General features: G+C 34.9%; 1 protein-coding gene across 1 annotated transcript in view; it reads left to right on the forward strand.

The window, feature by feature from the left end:
- The first annotated feature begins 14,743 nt into the window (after nucleotides 1-14,743).
- LOC123721595 overlaps nucleotides 14,744-19,666 on the forward strand; it is a 31,993-nt gene continuing 27,070 nt past the window's right edge. The window contains exon 1 of the mRNA XM_045680722.1: nucleotides 14,744-14,971. Within this exon, the coding sequence (XP_045536678.1) occupies nucleotides 14,744-14,971 (228 nt within the window). The remainder of the gene's footprint in view (nucleotides 14,972-19,666) is intronic.

The raw sequence follows: 19,666 nt of genomic DNA on the forward strand, positions 1-19,666 counted from the left end.
TTCTCGTATGCAATGTCAAACTGAATTGAATAATTGCTATGGGACTATTGGACGGCACTGATTCAAAGGTCGTTTAGTCTGAATCAAACGCCTGTCTGTGCAGGTCCAAGCGGCTCGCATAAATCACTGACGCCGAGATAGGCTTACGTTCGCGTCAAAAGACCTTTGAATCTAGTAGCAATCACCATTTCATGCTTCAAGAGATGAAACGAACAATTATTTTGAGAAACCCATTTTAATCTTACTTTTTACTAATATTATAAATACGAATGTTTACATGGATGGATGGATTGATGGAAGTTTGTTAGAAAGTATCTCACGAACGGCTCAATGGATCTTTATGAAATTTGGCACAGTTGTAGAACATAGTCTGGAAGAACACATAAGCTACTTATTAAGTTTTCTTTTACTTCCGCGCGGACAGAGTCGCGGCTGAAAGCTAGTTTTAAATATAATCGAAAAATATACCTCAACCTCTAATCCGAATAACTTAATCAAGGCACTGTTTCTAATTATAAATACGTACTATATGCATATCATACATATAATTATCATTAATTATATACGGTTCAGAATGCTGGGTTTTGAGTAAGAAAGATGAGGAGCGCTTACTAGTGTATGAGCGAAAGATACTGCGTCGCATTTATGGTGCTGTTTTCATCGATAATCAATGGCGGATACGATACAACCACGAACTGTACCAAATGTATAAGGAGCCAAACATCGTCAAGACTATCAAAATTGGACGACTACGGTGGGCGGGACACGTCGCACGTATGGATGATTGCAGAGTTCCTAAACGCTTGTTGGAGAGTAAACCGGATGGACGTAGAGCACGTGGTAGGCCAAAGTTGAGATGGCGGGATGACGTCGAACGCGATCTTAAAAATATCGACATTAAGAGCTGGACGCAAACAGCACAAAGTAGACCAGTGTGGAGGAATTTACTTGACCAGGCCCAGGCCCACCCGCGGCTGTAGCGCCTCAGATGATGATGAATTATGTATATACATATAGGTATATAATAGCATACATATAGGCATATAAGAGGTATACATTACTTATTTAAAAGTAGAACAAGTCTATTATTATAGACCATAAACTATAATATTTATTATGAATACAATACAAGGTAAGTTTCATTAAAAAGATTGCAGACATATAAATAATGAAATTGAATTGTACGTTTCGATGCTTTAATAATTATTACTTGAAGTCCTATAGATAGTAGTCCATAAAAATAAAATATAGTTACTGTTAATTGCTGATGAAAAAGCTTTCACAATATAAAACAGCTTATAAAATCGAATCTGTAGTTTTTGTTAAATCCGTAATAATTATAATTAAGAACTCTACGATTTAGGATCCTTCAAGAAGCGATGGTATCATCTAAAATGCCGGCAACGCTTTTCTGGTATTGTAGATGTCTATGGGCGTCGTTGAAAACCTCAGTGTTCTTGTTGCTTGTTTGCCCTCTTATCTTATATAAAAAAAAAAAGTATTGTCACAAACTTAACTACTCCGCTGGGAAAAGTAAAAGTAAATTTGTTTTCTACGCCTTAATTTAACAGTAGTAGAGTCGGTAATAATTTGTTGCACGAATGGGCCGGCACGAACGGACATACCACAACTACACAGAAGACAGGCGTGAAGTGAAAATTAATCCTTGATTCGTCTGATGAGTGTGTGTGTCGATGGCGTAGCTTTAGTCCTTTTTCCTTTTCAATCCTGTTCCTATAAAGAATTGGATTTGGTGTAGGGGACGCATAGGGGTAATATCCTATTTCAGTGCGTTTCATTCTCCGTCGATTAAAGGTAGGCAAGGCAACTGCAATTACTGATGCCTATGGGCTACGGTCTCTTCGCTACTTCGAATATAGATATGCGCTTGGTCGTTTGCCACCTTATAAAAAAAGTCAACAGTGCAACAATCTTAATTGCCCAGTGGGAAAAAAGTGAAACTTAAGACTTGTTATTGTCTTGTGTGTAATTTTTTTTACCTATTTACTCGTATATATACTGCGTTACTCTCGGCCAGTACTACTATACATAATGGTTTAGATTACTTCACATTAAATCTTTTCCATTTAACATTACTCATCTATGTAGTAATTTTCTTTTGCCTTTATTTAGAAGTGAGTGCGAAAAATGGAATACATATTTATTTCGTTATTATCTTTCTACGCTTATATTGCGAAGATATTTGTTTTATTTTTTGCTATTTGTCTCGAGGCAGATTAAGCTGAATGAAAAAGATCCTTCCGACGAGATTTACGCGTTATTACACAAATATAATAACAAATCATTCTTTTCCTTTCCTTGGATCGCTTCAGATGTTTTTGTGTTTATTTTAAACGATATTAGCATCGTCCAGGCTCCGACCGGGTCTGTCCTTGACATGAACCTTTCGGTCAATTAAAATCTCTTCAAAAAAAACCGATTTTAAAAAAGAGGAAGTTGTATTATTGTATTTGTAAAAATAAAAACCATTTATTACAAGACTAACTAGCAACGTAAAGCCGAATAGAATAATTCCTTAGATCAACTGTGACTCGATTCTAAATCAAAATCTAGTTGAAGATACCAGGATCACATAAATCAATGAGGATGAAGTGCCCTTTGATAGTGTCAGGAAGCATCCGGCCCTATCGACAAATACGTTCCACATAGAATAACAATCGATATATCAAAATAATAGCAAACATTTTTGATATAAATTTTCAATGACAGTAAATAAATAAAAAAATTAGGTTATTAGACTGTCGCTAATTTGTCTGTTTAGTAAGTTTTATTACGACGTCTCTTATTGGCACACAATACTGTAACAAAGATTTTGTAGTGTTATTCTTTGACTTCATACTATTTCCCATATTTTGTTGCGTGTAATAAAAAACTACTTAAAAATATAGGACAGTGAAAGTTGTTTTAGTTTTTTTTTTTCAAATAATATGTATATGAGCAAGACGAGTAAGTTTTAATTCTGCAGAAAAATTTAATTGAGCGTAGGAATGTCTATACAAGAGGCGCGAGAACATAATTCGTACAAAATCCCATCGGATTTAGGAAAAATCCCGGCTTAAACTAATTCAGCTTAAAGACTTTGTGGTTGTTTGAATTAACGGTCTAACTCTCTGCTCGGAAAATAGTAATTTATTTAAAGTAGATTGAGTAAGTGTAATACTATGTCCTCTAAAATATATGGAAGCGAAAATACAAAAATAAAACCTGTGCAAAAAATACTGTAATCTTTTTTTATTTACAAGGTGGAAAACGAGCAAGTGGCCACTTGAATTCACAGAAATGGTAAAGCGACCGCTGCTGATAGACATCATATCAGACAAGATAGACAATTGCAGATGCGTTACCAACCTATAATCGACGGAGGAGAAAACGCACAGAAAGATACTGTTTCCCATTCCTATGCATTCTCTCCTCCACCAAATCCTATATATATGTACATAGCTATATATCTTAGTGTATATACACATACACAGTCAGGTCGTAAGTATTGTCACACAGTAAAAACTTTTCTTTTAAAATGCTGGCCAAAAAAAAAAAATTGTTGAATTCGAATTTCGAATTGAATAATTTTTTTTTTCAATTCGAAATTCGAATTCAATAAATTTTCATGAAAATAAAACTGTATACTTTTTAAAAATTTCACTCATTTTTAATAATAATCTTCAATTATTTTATATTAAACATATGTCCTGACTAGGTATATTTACATAGACACTAAGGTATGTAATGTACATATCGACGCTGGAAAGCATAAACGCTGTAACCCTTGAAATCGCGAATATGTTTTTCACACGTTAATAATTTCAACCATTATCAAACGATAATGATTTTATTATAGGTTAGCACAAACTACACAACATTGCTAAATACCGCATGCTTGTAGACGTATCAGCTCACGAGTTATCATTTTTTGCCTCTCCTGTAAAGTTCATACTTTCGGGGTTACAGCGTTTACGCTTTCCAGCGTTGATATATTGTTTATTCATCATTCAAAATAACTTCATTAATTAAAAATATCGATCAAGTAACTATGTTATTAAAAATTGACAAAAGTAATTATTTCAAAAGCACTCATATAACGAGGTTATTATCGTAGGAAAATATTAGTACTTTTATTGACCAATGTTAGACAAGTAACGATATTTTGTGCTAGTCAACAACTCAGTATACACTGAACAAGTTTTGTATTCAATATTTTTGTCTTCGAGTTTTTTTTTTCTTTATAAATTGAATAGAAAAGAAACTATGGCCACTAAAGAATCCAAGAACAACTTTTTAAAGAAAACTTATATTCAAATGGACTTTGAAAGAATTCTTTTTCCTTTAACTCTAATTCAATATATTATTTTTTCTCCAAAATATTATCTTTGCCATAATTATATTAGACCTAATAGTATTTTTACTAATTTAATAATATTTTCTGTAACAATGATCATAACTTTATGTTTCCTTTATTATTCATTTGAATTTTTAATTGCTAAACGAGCTTTTCTTAACGATTTCTTGATCTTTCTTTATTACTTCGAACACTTAACTTATGCTTTGGGGTATTTATTAAATGTTGTATTTCTTATTGTACAAAGTCGAGTAAATGTAGAATTAATAATTCGTGTTCAAATGATTTTTAATAATCTCACAATTAATAATCGTAGAATACGTAAAATTTTAATCGGAAATTGGATATTTTGTTTCTTAATTCTTTTATTTTATTGCATGAACGTTTATGTACAAATATTTCATGGTTTTACGACTTATGTATCTCTAGTTTTAACAATTTTCGTTTTAATGCCATGGGATTTTAATATAGTTTATGCAGCAAGAATTATATATTTGTTGAGAAAGCAAACTGAATCATGGATTAGGCATTTTAAAGATATTGTAAACGTGAAAAATCTTCGCGAAAATGATAGTTTAAGAAGTTATCGTTGGCAATCCATATTAAAAGCATATTTATCTATTATTGATGCTTATTCAGCCTGCGAAACAATAACTGAAATACCAGTAAGATAGTTTTATTTATGTCTTTTTTTAAAGTGGCAAACAAGCATGCGGTCACCTAAATTCGCCGAAATAGCGATGCGACCGCTCCCCATAAACATCTGAATTCCACATGCATTGTCTGCCTTTAGTCGACGAATGTGGAGGCGCACAGAAAGATAATATTCCCCCTTCCTCCATCAAAATCACTTCCCCTTCCCATCCAAACACCATTGAATGTAAACCATTTTAATTAAAATGTCGGTTTTTATTATTTCAAAGTGTTTTTTTTTTTCAGATAATATACCACGTGATTCTAACTTTTGTACAATTTATTTCAAATGTTCAAACATTAATTCAGGTAAGTGAAAAATAAAAAAATAATGATTCATTTATTTAGGCCCCTACTAAACTTTCATCTATAATATGTATTTAGCACGATTTTAACATTAAAAAAATATATAACAACCATAGAATATAAGGTAATAAAAGTGGATTTTAAGTTTTAAAATAATAATGTTCAAAATTTAAATAGTAAAAATTTTCTACCATTTTTTGACATTTAAAAAATATTTTAAGCGTTCCTTACACTTATATCCTTATTTAATATGAGTAAAGTAACACCAATAGTACATCAATCCATGACGAAGTTCGCGACAATAATATTAATGAAATCAATTATAACCTACACTTTCAGTTCAAGAGTGTAAACGGAATCCTTATTTTATGCGTGATGTGGACAATTAAACATGCGATTTTATTAGCCTTACTTTCTTTGGAGTGCGAACAACTTCACACATGTTTGAAGAATAGTCAAGTAGCATGTTTAACTACTGCCTACCAAAATGTACCAGGTCAGTAGTTTATATAGTCAGCGCACGGCCGCGTTGTGGAATGGTCTGTCCTCGGCGGTATTTCCAAACCACTACGACTTAGGGTCCTTCAAGAAGCGAGCGTATCACCATCTCAAAGGCCGGCAACGCATTTGCGATGCCTCTGGTATCGCAGATATCCATGGGCGTCGATGAACACCTTGGTGATCCCGCTGCTCGTTTGCCCCCTTCTCTTATAAAAAAAAAAGATGGGTGTTTTGATTTTTTTAATTACCCAAGTGTCATGTTTTTGAATTTTTCACGTCAATTTTATTGTGACCTCCCGTAGTCAAAACGACTGAATCAATTTTGGCGAGTAAAGTGTCGTTGTTTTCGTATTTTTCCCTGGAGTGTCAAAGGGATACAGTCAGTCGAATTTTTAATTAAAAAATAGTGTTTCGTTTCAGTTCCTGGTCGTCAAGTTTGCAAGAGACTGCGGAAAGAAAGTCAAAAACAAATACAACCAATAACAGCAAAGGGATTTTTCCAAGTGAACGCAGCTTTACCTTTGCACTTGTTTTCTATTATCGCTACTTATACAGTTGTGTTGCTGCAATTTAATTTCTTGTAATATTAAGAACCTTTATTAAAATATAATGTTGTGGTATTATTATATTAAAATGAAAAATACAATTTAAATTGTTTTTTGTCTAACGTTTTTGATAAAAGCTTAATAATATTAATACAGCAAAAAAGGGGTGATATTCAATTAAAAATTAATTACTTAATCTTATTATGAATTTATTTATAGGAAATTTACACTTGTGAACATTTGTTGACTCTACGAGTTAAAAGCCTGACCAACTTCGTTAGTGTTAATGGCGAAGTGTGTTTTCTATTGAATTATTTAATATTGCTTCCTGAAAAAATAAGAAAGCTCCTTTTAAAGAACGATCAAATTTTATGTTACACCAAGAATATATCGAATATCATTGATAACTAGCGAATGGCCGCGACTTCGTCTTTAAAAAAATGCCAAATTACTCCTGCATCAGCTATCTTCCATTCCAAGTCCCATCAAAATTAGATCAGCGGTCTCGAAGATTATTCGGAAAAAAACGCGGTTTTTCGAACAGACAAACATAAAAGAAAAAACTGGATAAAATATTTTCAAAAGCTGTTATTTTTATATTTGATAAGGGGACAAACGGGCAGTGGGATCCTTAATAAAATAGGTCACCGCCACTCATGGACATCCGCAACACCGGAGGAACCGCAGATGCGTTGCCCCAACCTTTAAAGAAATAATTGATGTTTCTGAAGAAAAAAATGGTTATTGTGAGAAAACTATAAAAGATAGATATATGCTATTTCGGACTTTTATTTAGGACGTTTAAAGAGCTACAATTCGTCAATACATCATTTTTATGTAGGTCCTATAGTTTAGCCTACGTAAGCGCTGAAAGCAAAATTGTCCCTAATTTTCGCAACAAATTTTGAAGCTAAATTCAAAATCTACTAGTCTTCTAGTTATTTAAAAAAAAAAACGAAAAAATGGGACCCATCTGCAAGCACTTCCTTTCGATTAAAATATTTTTTATCAAAATCGGACCACCAGGGGCGTCCGGTCCGTCCGTTTCGCGGTAACACACATAAAAAAAAACAGTCGAATTGATAACCTCCTTCTCTTTGAAGTCGGCTAAAAATACGCTAGCATCTTAAAATATCCTAAATCGTAGCGGAAATATCTTCGAGGATAGAGTATCCCAAAAAATAATACATACATATTAAAAAATAACATCAAGTGGCATAACCACTACTTAAAATTACCATAGCAACCGTAACACTGCTTAACTAAACTTGTATTTAAACAAATATAAAACATATTTTCCCTGGGAAACATAAATGACAATGTTTTTGTGGATGTGTATCGGCAGTGGAAACATACGTTAATTACTTCGGCGACTACACAAGGAGTACTTAACAAAATAAGTAAACAATTACTTTAAAAGCACTTAGTAAAATTACATGAAAATACGTAATGTATGTTTCATGTACTTATAATTTGAACACCATAGAGTAAAGACTACTGCTTTAATAATTAAATAAATTAATCAATTCTTACGCTTTAAAAAAAATAGTGAAATTGATAATGGTTTCGGATAAATTTAACAAAGATTTTTCATCGAATCATCATATTCCTTCGTTCATTTGGGAATTTCTATTTCCCTTTACTCTTATGCAGTATATTAATTTGTCACCAAAATATTATTTACGTACTAACTATATACGTTCCAATGGAATATTAGCTAATGTTATTTTGTGTTTTATCTCACTCGTTATCCTTGTATCTTTCATTTATTACTCTTACTTTAACATGGTGACGATCAAAAATAATTTTACTGCTGTCTTCTTCTTGTTTTATATATTTATACATTTTATTTACTCTTTCGGATATTTCCTTAATACTGTAGTGGTTATTGTACAAAGTCGATTAAATGTAAAGCTCGTAATTTGTATTGCTACGATTCATAATAATTTGAAAATAAAAAAAATCCAAAATCGTAGAATCGTTATTGAAAATTGGTTCTTATGTTTATCAATATTATTATTTCATTTTTTAAATACTTACGTACAAATTTTTCATGCCTTCACAAGTTATGTGACAATATTTTTATCAATAATACTTCTTATGCAATGGGATTTAAATGTAATTTACGCCGCACGAATAATATATTTATTAAGAAGACAAACTGATACATGGATTTTTAATATGAAAAGTTTGCTAAACACAAGACGTTTGCCCGAGAATTTAGAACATTATTATTGGCAGGCATTATTAAATGCATATTTAACTATAACAAAATCTTATTCAATCTGCGAAAAAATAACAGATGTAACGGTAAGTCAACTTACTAATATTATAAACTAGCTTTTACCCGCAACTCCGTCCGTGCGGAATAAAAAATAGAAAACGGGATGAAAATTATCCTATGTCCGTTTCCTGGTTCTAAGCTACCTGCCCACCAATTTTCAGTCAAATCGATTCAGCCGTTCTTGAGTTATAAATAGTGTAACTAACACGACTTTCTTTTATATATATAGATGCGAATGTTTAGATGGATGGATGGATGTTTGAAGGTATCTTAGGAACAGCTGCATGGATCTCTATGAAATTTGGCATATATTTTGTGCATTGCCTGGAAGAACACACAAGCTACTAATTATTATTATTCTTTTAATTCCGCACGGACGAAATCGCGGGCGACAGCTAGTCATAATAATGAATTTGGAATGTCTGTAATGTCGCAAAAAAAGATTACGTTACACCATTTTTTTGTCTTTCTGTATGTATGTTGCTGCGGGTAATCTCCGATAAGATTGGACCGTTATTGCCGGGATTTGAACGGGAACGGTAGCTGATGCACGCAGGCATATCAAAGGCTACTTTCATTACATTCTATGCAGACAAAGTTGCGAACGACCGAAGTTTGCTTATTATTTATATAACATTTGTGATAAATATACAATTAGTAGCTGTCGCTAGCGACTCCGTCCGCGCGCAGTTGAAGAAAACTTAATAGCGGTATGAAAAATAGATAGTAGCCGATTCTCAGACTTATTGAATTTGAATATAAAATTTCATAACAATCGGTCAAGCCATTTCGGAGGAGTATGGTACCTAACATTGTGACATGATAATTATATATATATAAGATATCTTTACCTTATTATTGTTACAGATAATTTATCATGTGATTGTAAGTTTTGTACAATTTATAATTAACATACAAACTTTAATTGAGGTGAGTGTATTTTGTTATTACTAGTTTACGCCTATTGATAAAAATGTTGATAAATATATCGAATTTCACGTTAATCAGTTCACGCAAAAAAAGGGTTACAAAGTTTTTGTATACGTTTTATCATGATGTCAATGAGAACATGTTACCTTAGATTTCTAGTGCCGTAAGTCGCCCGGCCACCTCACCTCCCGGCCACCTCAAGCCCGGTGAAACTTTAAATGCCTCTTCAAGGCAAACAGTGACTACTCAGTCACAAAAAAAAGAGTGCCGTGAGAATTAACTTGTGTGCCAGGTGAACAGTTTGGATAAAATTGAGTCACTGATGATGATATGTGTTACAACGAACATAAAAATCTATCATCATCATCAGCTCACTATACGTCCCCACCGAGGGGCTCGGAGCCTACCCCTAGGTTAGGGGTGACTAGGCCATAGTCAACCACGCTGGCCAAGTGCGGGTTGGTTGACTTCACACATATCATTGAATTTCTTCTCAGATATGTGCAGGTTGCATCACGATGTTTTCCTTCACCGTAAGAACGTCGGATAAATGTACATATGTAAATCGAAAATCGAAAAACACATTGGTACATGGCGGGATTCGAACCCAGGACCTGCAGATTGCAAGTCAAGTGCTTAACCCCTGAGCCACCGACGCTCTCAAAAATCTATACTTAAATATTATAAACTAGTTTTTACTCGCGACTTCGTTCGCGCGGAATAAAAAAAATGCACACAAGTTAAAAAAAGTTCCTATGTCCGTCTCCTAGTTCTAAGCTAACTCCCCATCAATTTTCAGCTAAATCAGTTCGACCGATCTTGAGTTATAAATAGTGTATCTAACACCACTTTCTTTTATATATATAGATGTTACTATAAATAAAATATAAATACATATTATAAATGCGAATGCTACTTATGTTCCTGGAAATATATATATTTCTGACGTTACGCAGTTGTCGACCAAATAAGGGAATTAAACGTTTCCCAAGAGAACCGAATATATACATTTCCAGGTCATAGTTACCCTATGTGTTCTACCAGACTGTGTTCTACATGTATACCAAATGTCATCACGATCCGTTAACTGGTTCTTAAGATACCTGGTAACAAACATCTATGCTAACATTCGCATTTATAGTATTGGTAAGATGGGTCTCTAGCACACTGCCACGGAAGTAAACCGGAGTCAAAGCAAATCGTCACCTTCTTTATGAAAATTATAAATCTTCTCCTTGCTTCGCTATCGGTTCGCTTTCGCGGCATTGGACTAGATGCCTTAATGTTGAAATAATTGAATTAACATTATAGGTGAAAAGTTTCAACGTCATGATTTTCCTAAGTGTGTTGTGGACAGTTAAACATACAATTTTATTGCTCTTGATTTGCGGCGAATGTGAAAAACTTTTTACATCTCTGAAGAATAGTCAAGTTGTTTGTTTGGCAAGTGTATATCAAAATAGCACTGGTGAGTTTTCAGATTTACTTTAAATCTTCACAGATAAGACACCAAGTACCGGCGTTAGAGTAGAGCGCGGTTGGGCGATCGCCCAGAGCATTGGATAGAAAGGGGTGTCGTAGGTCTGTCCCTGTTACCCTTCTACACCCCAAAGGTATGGTAAAAAAGAGGGTACCGTAGAAATCTCCCCCAGGGCGCTCGTACCGCTAAAACCGGCTCTGAAAACACCTGTGTTGAAAGATATCGTTACCTGTGTTCTATTTAAAAAAACTGAAAGAGATTTAAATATTTTTTTTTTATTCAATACCTACTGACGATGTATATTTTAATATTTATTCAGAGAAACAGTGTCACTTAATTTTTTTTTACTGATGTTTGTTTACAGATATCGGGCATATTACATGTAAACGACTACGAAAAGAAGCTCACAATAAATTACAGCCAATGAGCGCAAAGGGCTGGTTCACCATGAACTTAACACTACCTTTACAAATATTTTCCATCGTCGCAACATATACAGTTGTTGTATTACAATTTAATTTTTTGTAAAAAAAAATCACACAGGCTCCAAGAGCTACCATTTTTGTCAATTAAAAATTTAACAAATAATCTTTTTTTTAGGTCATATAGGTTAGGGTTAAATAGTTATGCTCGTAGTATCTCGAAGGAACAATAAATTCGAGAGCAGTACAAGTCGAAATACAAACACATTATTTGAAAACAAAAGCCCGTCAAGCAGATGCTTTAAATGAGATCACTTCTATCTCAGTTCGTTACGCTCTCAGTCAGCTAGAGATGCGTCCCTTGTAGTTAATAAATACAGATTGAAAATACTCCGATTCCTATACTCTCAGTTCTAAGGTCGCTTTCATATAGGCATTTGAATTAAAACTGCTTGTAGATGTTGATGCTTGGGTTTAAAAAAAACATAATACTCCAATAATTGTTAACCTATGGATAAATTTTTACAGAAGGAATATGTTTGTTAGGACAATTTCTACTGTTCTTCCTAAATTTTTGTATGATTTATTTAAATTAAAATACTGCGTTATAGAACGGTTTGTTAATTTTAAACAGTGTTTATGTGTTGGAAAAGATTGTATTAAGTTCGTCGTTGCATAACTTCTTTTAAATTATTATAAGATATCACGTGGATCCAGTGTGTACAAACCTTTTTAAAGCACTTCAGGGAATCAGGACCGGACAAAACTGTCCTTTAATTTACATGAAAGCCGATAGGCAGTTGTACAATTTTCTTTTACAATTAAGATAGTAATCAAAATGGTGTTTTCTCTTAGCACATAATCTTGATGTTTGTTTTCTTATTCTAATAAATGGATATATGCAATCTATCGCTTTTTGTATCTGTATATAATATATAATAAGTAAGTAATAAGTGTGAAATTTTTGATGTGAAACATCTTTAGGATCACTTGTAAACCGAATTGTTGGCGTGGCGACGCTTACCGTGGCGACGGGTCGCCAAGCTATACTGAGGTATTTAAATCTCTAACAACATTATCTTTGCTCTGAGCAACGCTACGGGTCGATAGCCAAACGGGTCGTAAATTCCCTCCCTATATGGCACCGAACCCGGCCTGAATCCACCACAATACGACGCTTTCCGCCCTGACGCCGGGGACTTTCCACAGGATGAAGGAACCTTAAAGGTTCAGCATGTGATCCCGATAATTGTTCTGATCGGAACCTCGAACCTTTTAAATCGTTGCTTTGCATACATATTAAGCTACTAGAAAAACTTCAATATCGTGTTTTAGAACTTAAATCAAATTGATGTGAAATATCTATAGGCTCACTTGTAAACAGAACTGTTATGCATATTACTTGTACACACACGATGTTTCACATTTGCCAGGCGTCCCATGACGACTCACATATTTTTTTTATCTTTCTTTTACAATTAGTGACATTCATGTGGTGTTACAATAAAAGTCCTTGGAGTCATCACTGAGGGCGCGCAATGATAAAGCAACCAAACACTGCGTTGTAGCAACGTTCACTTCTGGGTTGTGTTAACACTTGAACGTGTTAAGCATGGAAATAAAACAGTCCAATTAGCCTTTTTATAAAGATAAAAAGGCAGTGTAAAGAGATGATTGTTAAAATGAGAACGTTTTAGGTTTAATACCCCTTTGTGCTTACTATAAACTTTTACGAGCGTAATTTAGTACGGTTTGAACAATAAAACTAAATCGAATACCACTCACTTTGAGGATTTAGTGAGATTTCGAGAATGTATAGTTTAGCCAGTAACAGTTTTAACTGAACTAAATCCGAGGACGATATATTCACGACACTCTTTTGTACCCTGGCTGAGGGAGGGTTAACAGGGTTGCAGGTCTTGTCTGTGTAATTCGCAGACCTGTGGCCCCCTCTCCGTCCAGCGTCCTGGGCGGTGGCCCAACAGCGCCCTACTCTAACGCCGGCCCTGTTACAAGCACTAACTATGAATGTATAATGCCTCACAGCTTGTATATTAAGATTGTGCCCGCTATATTTTAGTGCAAGGAAATACGACAGATAACAGGCTGGTAATAAACCAGGAACGTTAGTTTTTCGTCCCCTAGACCTGTTTTCACAATCCGTGTTGCTTGGAGATCCGCCAAGAGGTTGTTGTATGAAATAACAACACCAGTGCGCCAAACTGATTTTTTATTAGTTTTACTCTGTAGTGATTTTTACTGCTTCTAAAATCATAAGGCTAAAAGTAGCTTAGAAAAACTAATGACCATTCTCTATAGTACATTCTAAAACTCTTTCAGCGCCATCTAGTTTTATAAATGTTAATTACGTTTATATCAGAGAGTTTTTTTTATCTCGGTTTGATTTCACTTAGTCATAAATTTTCAAGTCGAAAAAATCACAACACAATACTTTCAATACTTACCGTAACAAAAAATACTTTCAAAATATTTGAATAACTTAAATCAGATTTCTAAGCGGAAATTAGACAACTTGTTATATATAATATCGCGTAGATCGTATCTCAAATAAAAATTTCATGAATATTAATGAAGTGGGAAATTTAAATTTTCCGTTACTATAATCTTAAATACAATATTTTAATTTTTACATGTGATAAAAGTGTTTTTAATTTTGTCTACCTCTCGGGCTACGGGCCAGTGTTAGGTTGTTGTTGTTTTATTTCACCACCTCAGTGGCGAGGCTGGTGACTAAATCCAGTAGAATATCATTGCCCCGTCATAGTTTTTTTTATATCACAAGGTGGCAAACGAGCAAGCGTCCACATGAATTCGCCGAAATGGCGAAGCGAACGCTGTCCATAGACATTCGTAATTGCAGATGCGTTGCCTTTTTTTTTTTTTTTTTTTTTTTTTTTTTTTTTTTTTTTCGTGGGGAAATGCCTAACGCATACTTATCTGCCTGGGGAAAACAGACAAGTTATGTCGGGTCTGCACCGACTAAAACCCCACGGTGGCCGCCAACAGCGATAGCGGGGGGACACGGGATCTCCATACGGAACGCAACCGCAGCCCCTCCTCGCTTTGCTACACGACTAGCCCAACTCCTTACAAATTCGCGCGAATTTTCGCTACCTTTATGGTCCTTCTCATGGCTGCGTTAATAGTGTTCAGGGTCCCCACCCTAACCCTGCAACCCGTAACCCATTTTAGTTTGCAACCACAATGACGACTGTTCAGCACCTAGTCAAGGTCGTTCATGTCGAGGTTCTGGTGCCTCGCCGCCGACCTCTCCGAGCGTTAATCGCGCGCTCCCTATCTCGCTCAGCAGCCTCCTTTTTAACCATAACAGCTTCACAAAAGGAGGCTACTGCCCTCCAAGCTGAGGTTCCGCTTAGCATCGCCGATACGACGGCTGGCAAAGATAGATCCGACCCAATATGTTGGACCAGAGTAAGTCGCTCGGGTTGCCATGCCGGACATACCGCCAGGGTGTGAGAAGCCGTATCGGCACTCCCATCACAGTGGAAGCAGCTGTCCGATACCTCCCGTCCGATTCTATACAGATAATCACCGAAGCAGCCGTGCCCGGTGATTATTTGAGTAAGCCGAAAAGTAAGACTTCCTTCTTTGCGTTGCCTACCCCCAATTGACGAAGGAGGAGACGCACAAAAAGAGAATATTTAAGCTATGTATCTACATCCCTACCCATCCTTTCCTTATCAGAAAAGGGTGGGAAGGGAAAGAGGACTAAAATTAGGCCTCCGGCACCATTCTCATCAGACGAAACACGGAATTACTTCCACTTCACGCCTGTCTTCTGTGCGGTCGTGGTATTTCAGCGGGCGAGCCGGCCAGTTAGTGCAACGGATGTTGTTCTTGCTGGCGTCTACCACTGTTTTTTTAAAGGACATTATTTTGGCCAGAAATATATCTAACAACTGTGTAGCACTTTAAACCCAAATATGAAATTAATTCACAATTCATAATTTTCCCTAAGAATTTGTTTTGTTGAACGAAATAAAGGTAAAATTTTCACCGGCAATAATTTACACATGTCGCGTTCATATAGAGCTCTTAGCACTCCAACGTTTTGAATATTATGGAGTTTACAAACTTTGTAACATCTGAAAATTCTTCGTGCACGAAAAAGTATCATTGTTAAATTATTGTATGCATCTTGCATATTGTAGTTTAATGTATCTTGTGCCACATCTAAAAAAATAAATATTTATTTTATAGCAAAAAAACTTTATTTTAATTTAAAACAATGTTAGTCCTTTTGGTTTTAACACCAGGATATTGTTGGTGACTTTACTTTGAAACGATAATATTGGATGTTATCGTAACGTGCTTAGAATTTTAATTAAGGAAAGATTTGTACTTACATTTAGGGAAGCGTGGGAGGATTTGAAAACACAAAATTATTACAATTTACTTTAATAGTACCTATGTATTTTGCACGTAAACTGTAAAGATACTTCTTACATAATATTTTAAAAACATAATTTTACATTGAACAAACTCGACAGTACTTACAGATTTAAAATAGTGATGTAGTCGATAGATGGCGCTCATTAGATTAGCAATATCTCTGTCTCACGATAACGAATTCTGGCTAGTATTATAACTGTTCCAACATTCTTACACATCTATCGTTAACACAGAACATCCAAAATAATAGGTCCTTACATATGAAATTGGCGTTTTGTATGGGAGGAGCAAAAAGTCGAATATTTTTTAATATAATATATTTAATTAATCAAAGTATGAACCACTATTTTCTATGCACTTTTGCCATCTCATAGGTAGTTCATTGATCCCTTTACTAAAAAAAACCAGTCGGACGGGAATCAATAAAATCTTTGAAGGCGATTTGGACTGCCCCATCGGAGTTGAATTTTTTCCCTTGCAAGAAGTTATCCAAATTTCGAAAAAAATGGTAATCTGTTGGAGCAAGGTCCGGGGAGTACGGAGGATGTCTTAGACTTTCCAATTGAAGCTCTTCTAATTTAGTAGCCGTCTGTTGCGCAGTGTGTGGTCTAGCGTTGTCGTGAAGCAGCAGTGGCGTGGAGCGATTGACCAGCCTAGGTTGTTTAGCCGCTAGCTTTGCCATCATGGTTTGCAATTGCTGACAATAGACATCAGCCGTAATAGTCTGGCCAGATTTGAGAAAACTGTAATGAACAATACCGGCACTAGTCCACCAAACGCTTACAAGTAACTTTTTTGGGGTTAATTTTCGCTTGGGGCAGGATTTGGCTGGCTGGCCAGGATCCAACCATTGCGCTGAGCGCTTCCGATTATCGTAAAGAACCCATTTTTCATCACAGGTAATGATTCGGTTTAAAATACCTTCATTATTGTGCCGGTTTAGTAATGTAACGCAACAGTCAACGCGCGTTTGCCGGTTTGCTTCAGTCAATTCGTGAGGTATCCACCTTTCAAGCTTTTTAATCTTCCCAATTTGCTTCAAGTGAATTAAAACAGTTTTATCACTAACATCGCAGCCTGCAGCTAACTCGGACGTGGTTTGCGATGGATCCGCTTCCACAATAGCCTTCAACTCTTCATTATGAACTTGAGTCTCAGGCCGTCCACGGGGCTTGTTCTGCAGATTGAAATTTCCAGAACGAAAACGTTGGAACCAAAAACGAACTGTGTTTTCTTTTGCAACACGACCGCCATACACATCATTCACCCTTCGAGTCGTTTCCGCAGCACTAGTGCCACGGCGGAACTCGTACTCGTAAATAATGCGATATTTTAAGTTTTCCATTTTGTAAAATGAGTGACGCAAACAGAAAAAAACAGAAGAAAAAAAACAAATGAATGACGGTCATGGAACCACAAATACATGAGTCTATAGCTGTACAAATTTGAATTTGGAATTCCTTACCAAAGAGGAGAAATTCGTGATTAAAGTGGCCAGTACGAAAAACGCCAATTTCATATGTAAGGACCTAATATTCACACAGATCGAGAAAATGTTCGTCTACATTTGAAACGAGTTTTCGTTTTTTCCTGATCAATTGACGGTTTTAGTGGCCCCGGGCGTCGACGCTACTGTGAATAATTCATACGATGAGCTCCTGCAAATTCGAGCCCGGACCAAATTAAATAGAGAGGTTATATCCAATATTCGTAACGAATGTGTATATTATTTTATTAAGAAATTTATATAAATTGACGATTCCTCACCTTAAGATTAACGTAGATTATGCTTAAGTTATTATTCGTCATTAAAGGTTTGCACTTTTCCCTACGGAAAGTTGGCATAGTATGTATTTCTTTTCCATAGATGTATATCAGACGTCCTATTTAAATACACTCTCTGCTTCATGTTCTTCTTTTGTCATGACATCTAGGTAATGTTTCGCAGACTTTTCGCGGGTATTAAATATATATGTGGACTTGTTTGTTTGTGCGTTAAAACTAAATATCACGCGTAAATTAATATTTTATATTCACATAATAACTATGTGAGTAAAATTAGGTTAATTTTAACAGCATATTTCAAAGTGCCGTATTAACATCGCAAGTACATTAAATATTTTGCGTTCTAAAGTTGACGACGTTCTCAAGAAAATATTAATCAAATTTTCCTTTATTTCCCTTGTTCTCTTTAGTATAAAATCGAACATAAATTGTTTTAATTTTTAATCTAACACTATTTATACAGGATATATTGGGGTGAATAAATACAAAAAAAAAAAATACAAATAAGTGTTGTCCTTCATTTACGGTGCAGAATTACCAATGGATACGGTTGCTTTATTGACTTTCTTTATATAAACAGATTTTCATAGCGATGTGACTCACTTGTATTCCTGACAAGTATAGAGACAACACGCATGTACGGTTATGTTGCGTTATTCAGCTAAATTATACTCCAGTATACAGAATACAGTATACTTGAAAAGTAGTGCACTAAAACCAGCGTTAGTTTAAATAACCATTAAAAGGATTTATTCAATAACACCTTACGTATCTAAATCTCTCAAAGGGGTATAGGCTACAAATATATATACATACTAACAAACATACCTACGCAACTAAAAAACATTGCCCTTCTAAGGAAAATTAGGAATACTCTGAATATCTTAGTATCTCATAATAGAACGTAAAATGTAAAAACAAAACATTTCTTAGTTTACGTATAAAAATGTGATATTAAAAAGAAATTAAACATGAACTAAGAAAGCTATTGGTAAATCGGCGACATATATAAAATGTTGAAATTTGAATTCCATTCAAATTGCCTCGTATCAATTTAACGTAAGTGGATTAAATAATTTTCACGTAACGGCGAGCTTGTCGACCAAATAACATCGTATATTAATTAAAATTATTCGGATTCGTTAAAATACCTTAAATTAAATGCAGTAATGTATCAAATTGTTTATTTATCAATATACGCGACCAATCCCGTAATAATGTCTGAATAAAATTATTACTAAAAATTAAATGAAAGAAATAAAGTCGTCCGAACATCTTTTACTGTTCTATTGTTCTGTTCGTACTGTTCCTAAGAACGGGGATTTGAGCTCCCGATATTTCGGCACAGTTGCATTCGCCATGTTCATGGGTTGACTGGTGTTGTGAGGTAAGAATCCCGTTTCTTACGAATAGTATATTAGTAAAAACCATGAAAGTTTGAAGTTATATATCTTCTATGACACCTCAGAAAAAAGGCGGAATTTCTTTTAGACGTTTAGGCTTTAGCTCACAATCAAATGACGTAATGCTTTAAAAAATCTTTACTTTCTTGTTGCAATCTTAATAATATTATAAATTATCATAAGCTCGCTATACGTCCCCGCCTACCCTAAGTTAGGGGTGACTAGGCCATAGTCAATCATAGAACAGTGCGGGTTGAGTTCACACATATTGAATTTCATCTCAGATATGTGCAGCATCACGATGTTTTCCTTCACCGTAAGAATATTATAAATGCGAATATTTAATTGTATGCATGGATGTTAGAAGTTATCTCTAGAACGGCTGCATAAATCTCATTGTAATTTTGGATGTAGAACATATCTTGAAAGAACACATAGGCTACAGATAACGTTTGTTTTTTATTCCGCGCGGACAGAGTCGTGGGTGACAGCTAGTAATAAACGTTGATTTAATTTCATGCAAACG

Source organism: Papilio machaon, chromosome 13 (assembly GCF_912999745.1).
Source record: "Papilio machaon chromosome 13, ilPapMach1.1, whole genome shotgun sequence".
In the NCBI taxonomy this organism is placed as follows: domain Eukaryota; kingdom Metazoa; phylum Arthropoda; class Insecta; order Lepidoptera; family Papilionidae; genus Papilio; species Papilio machaon.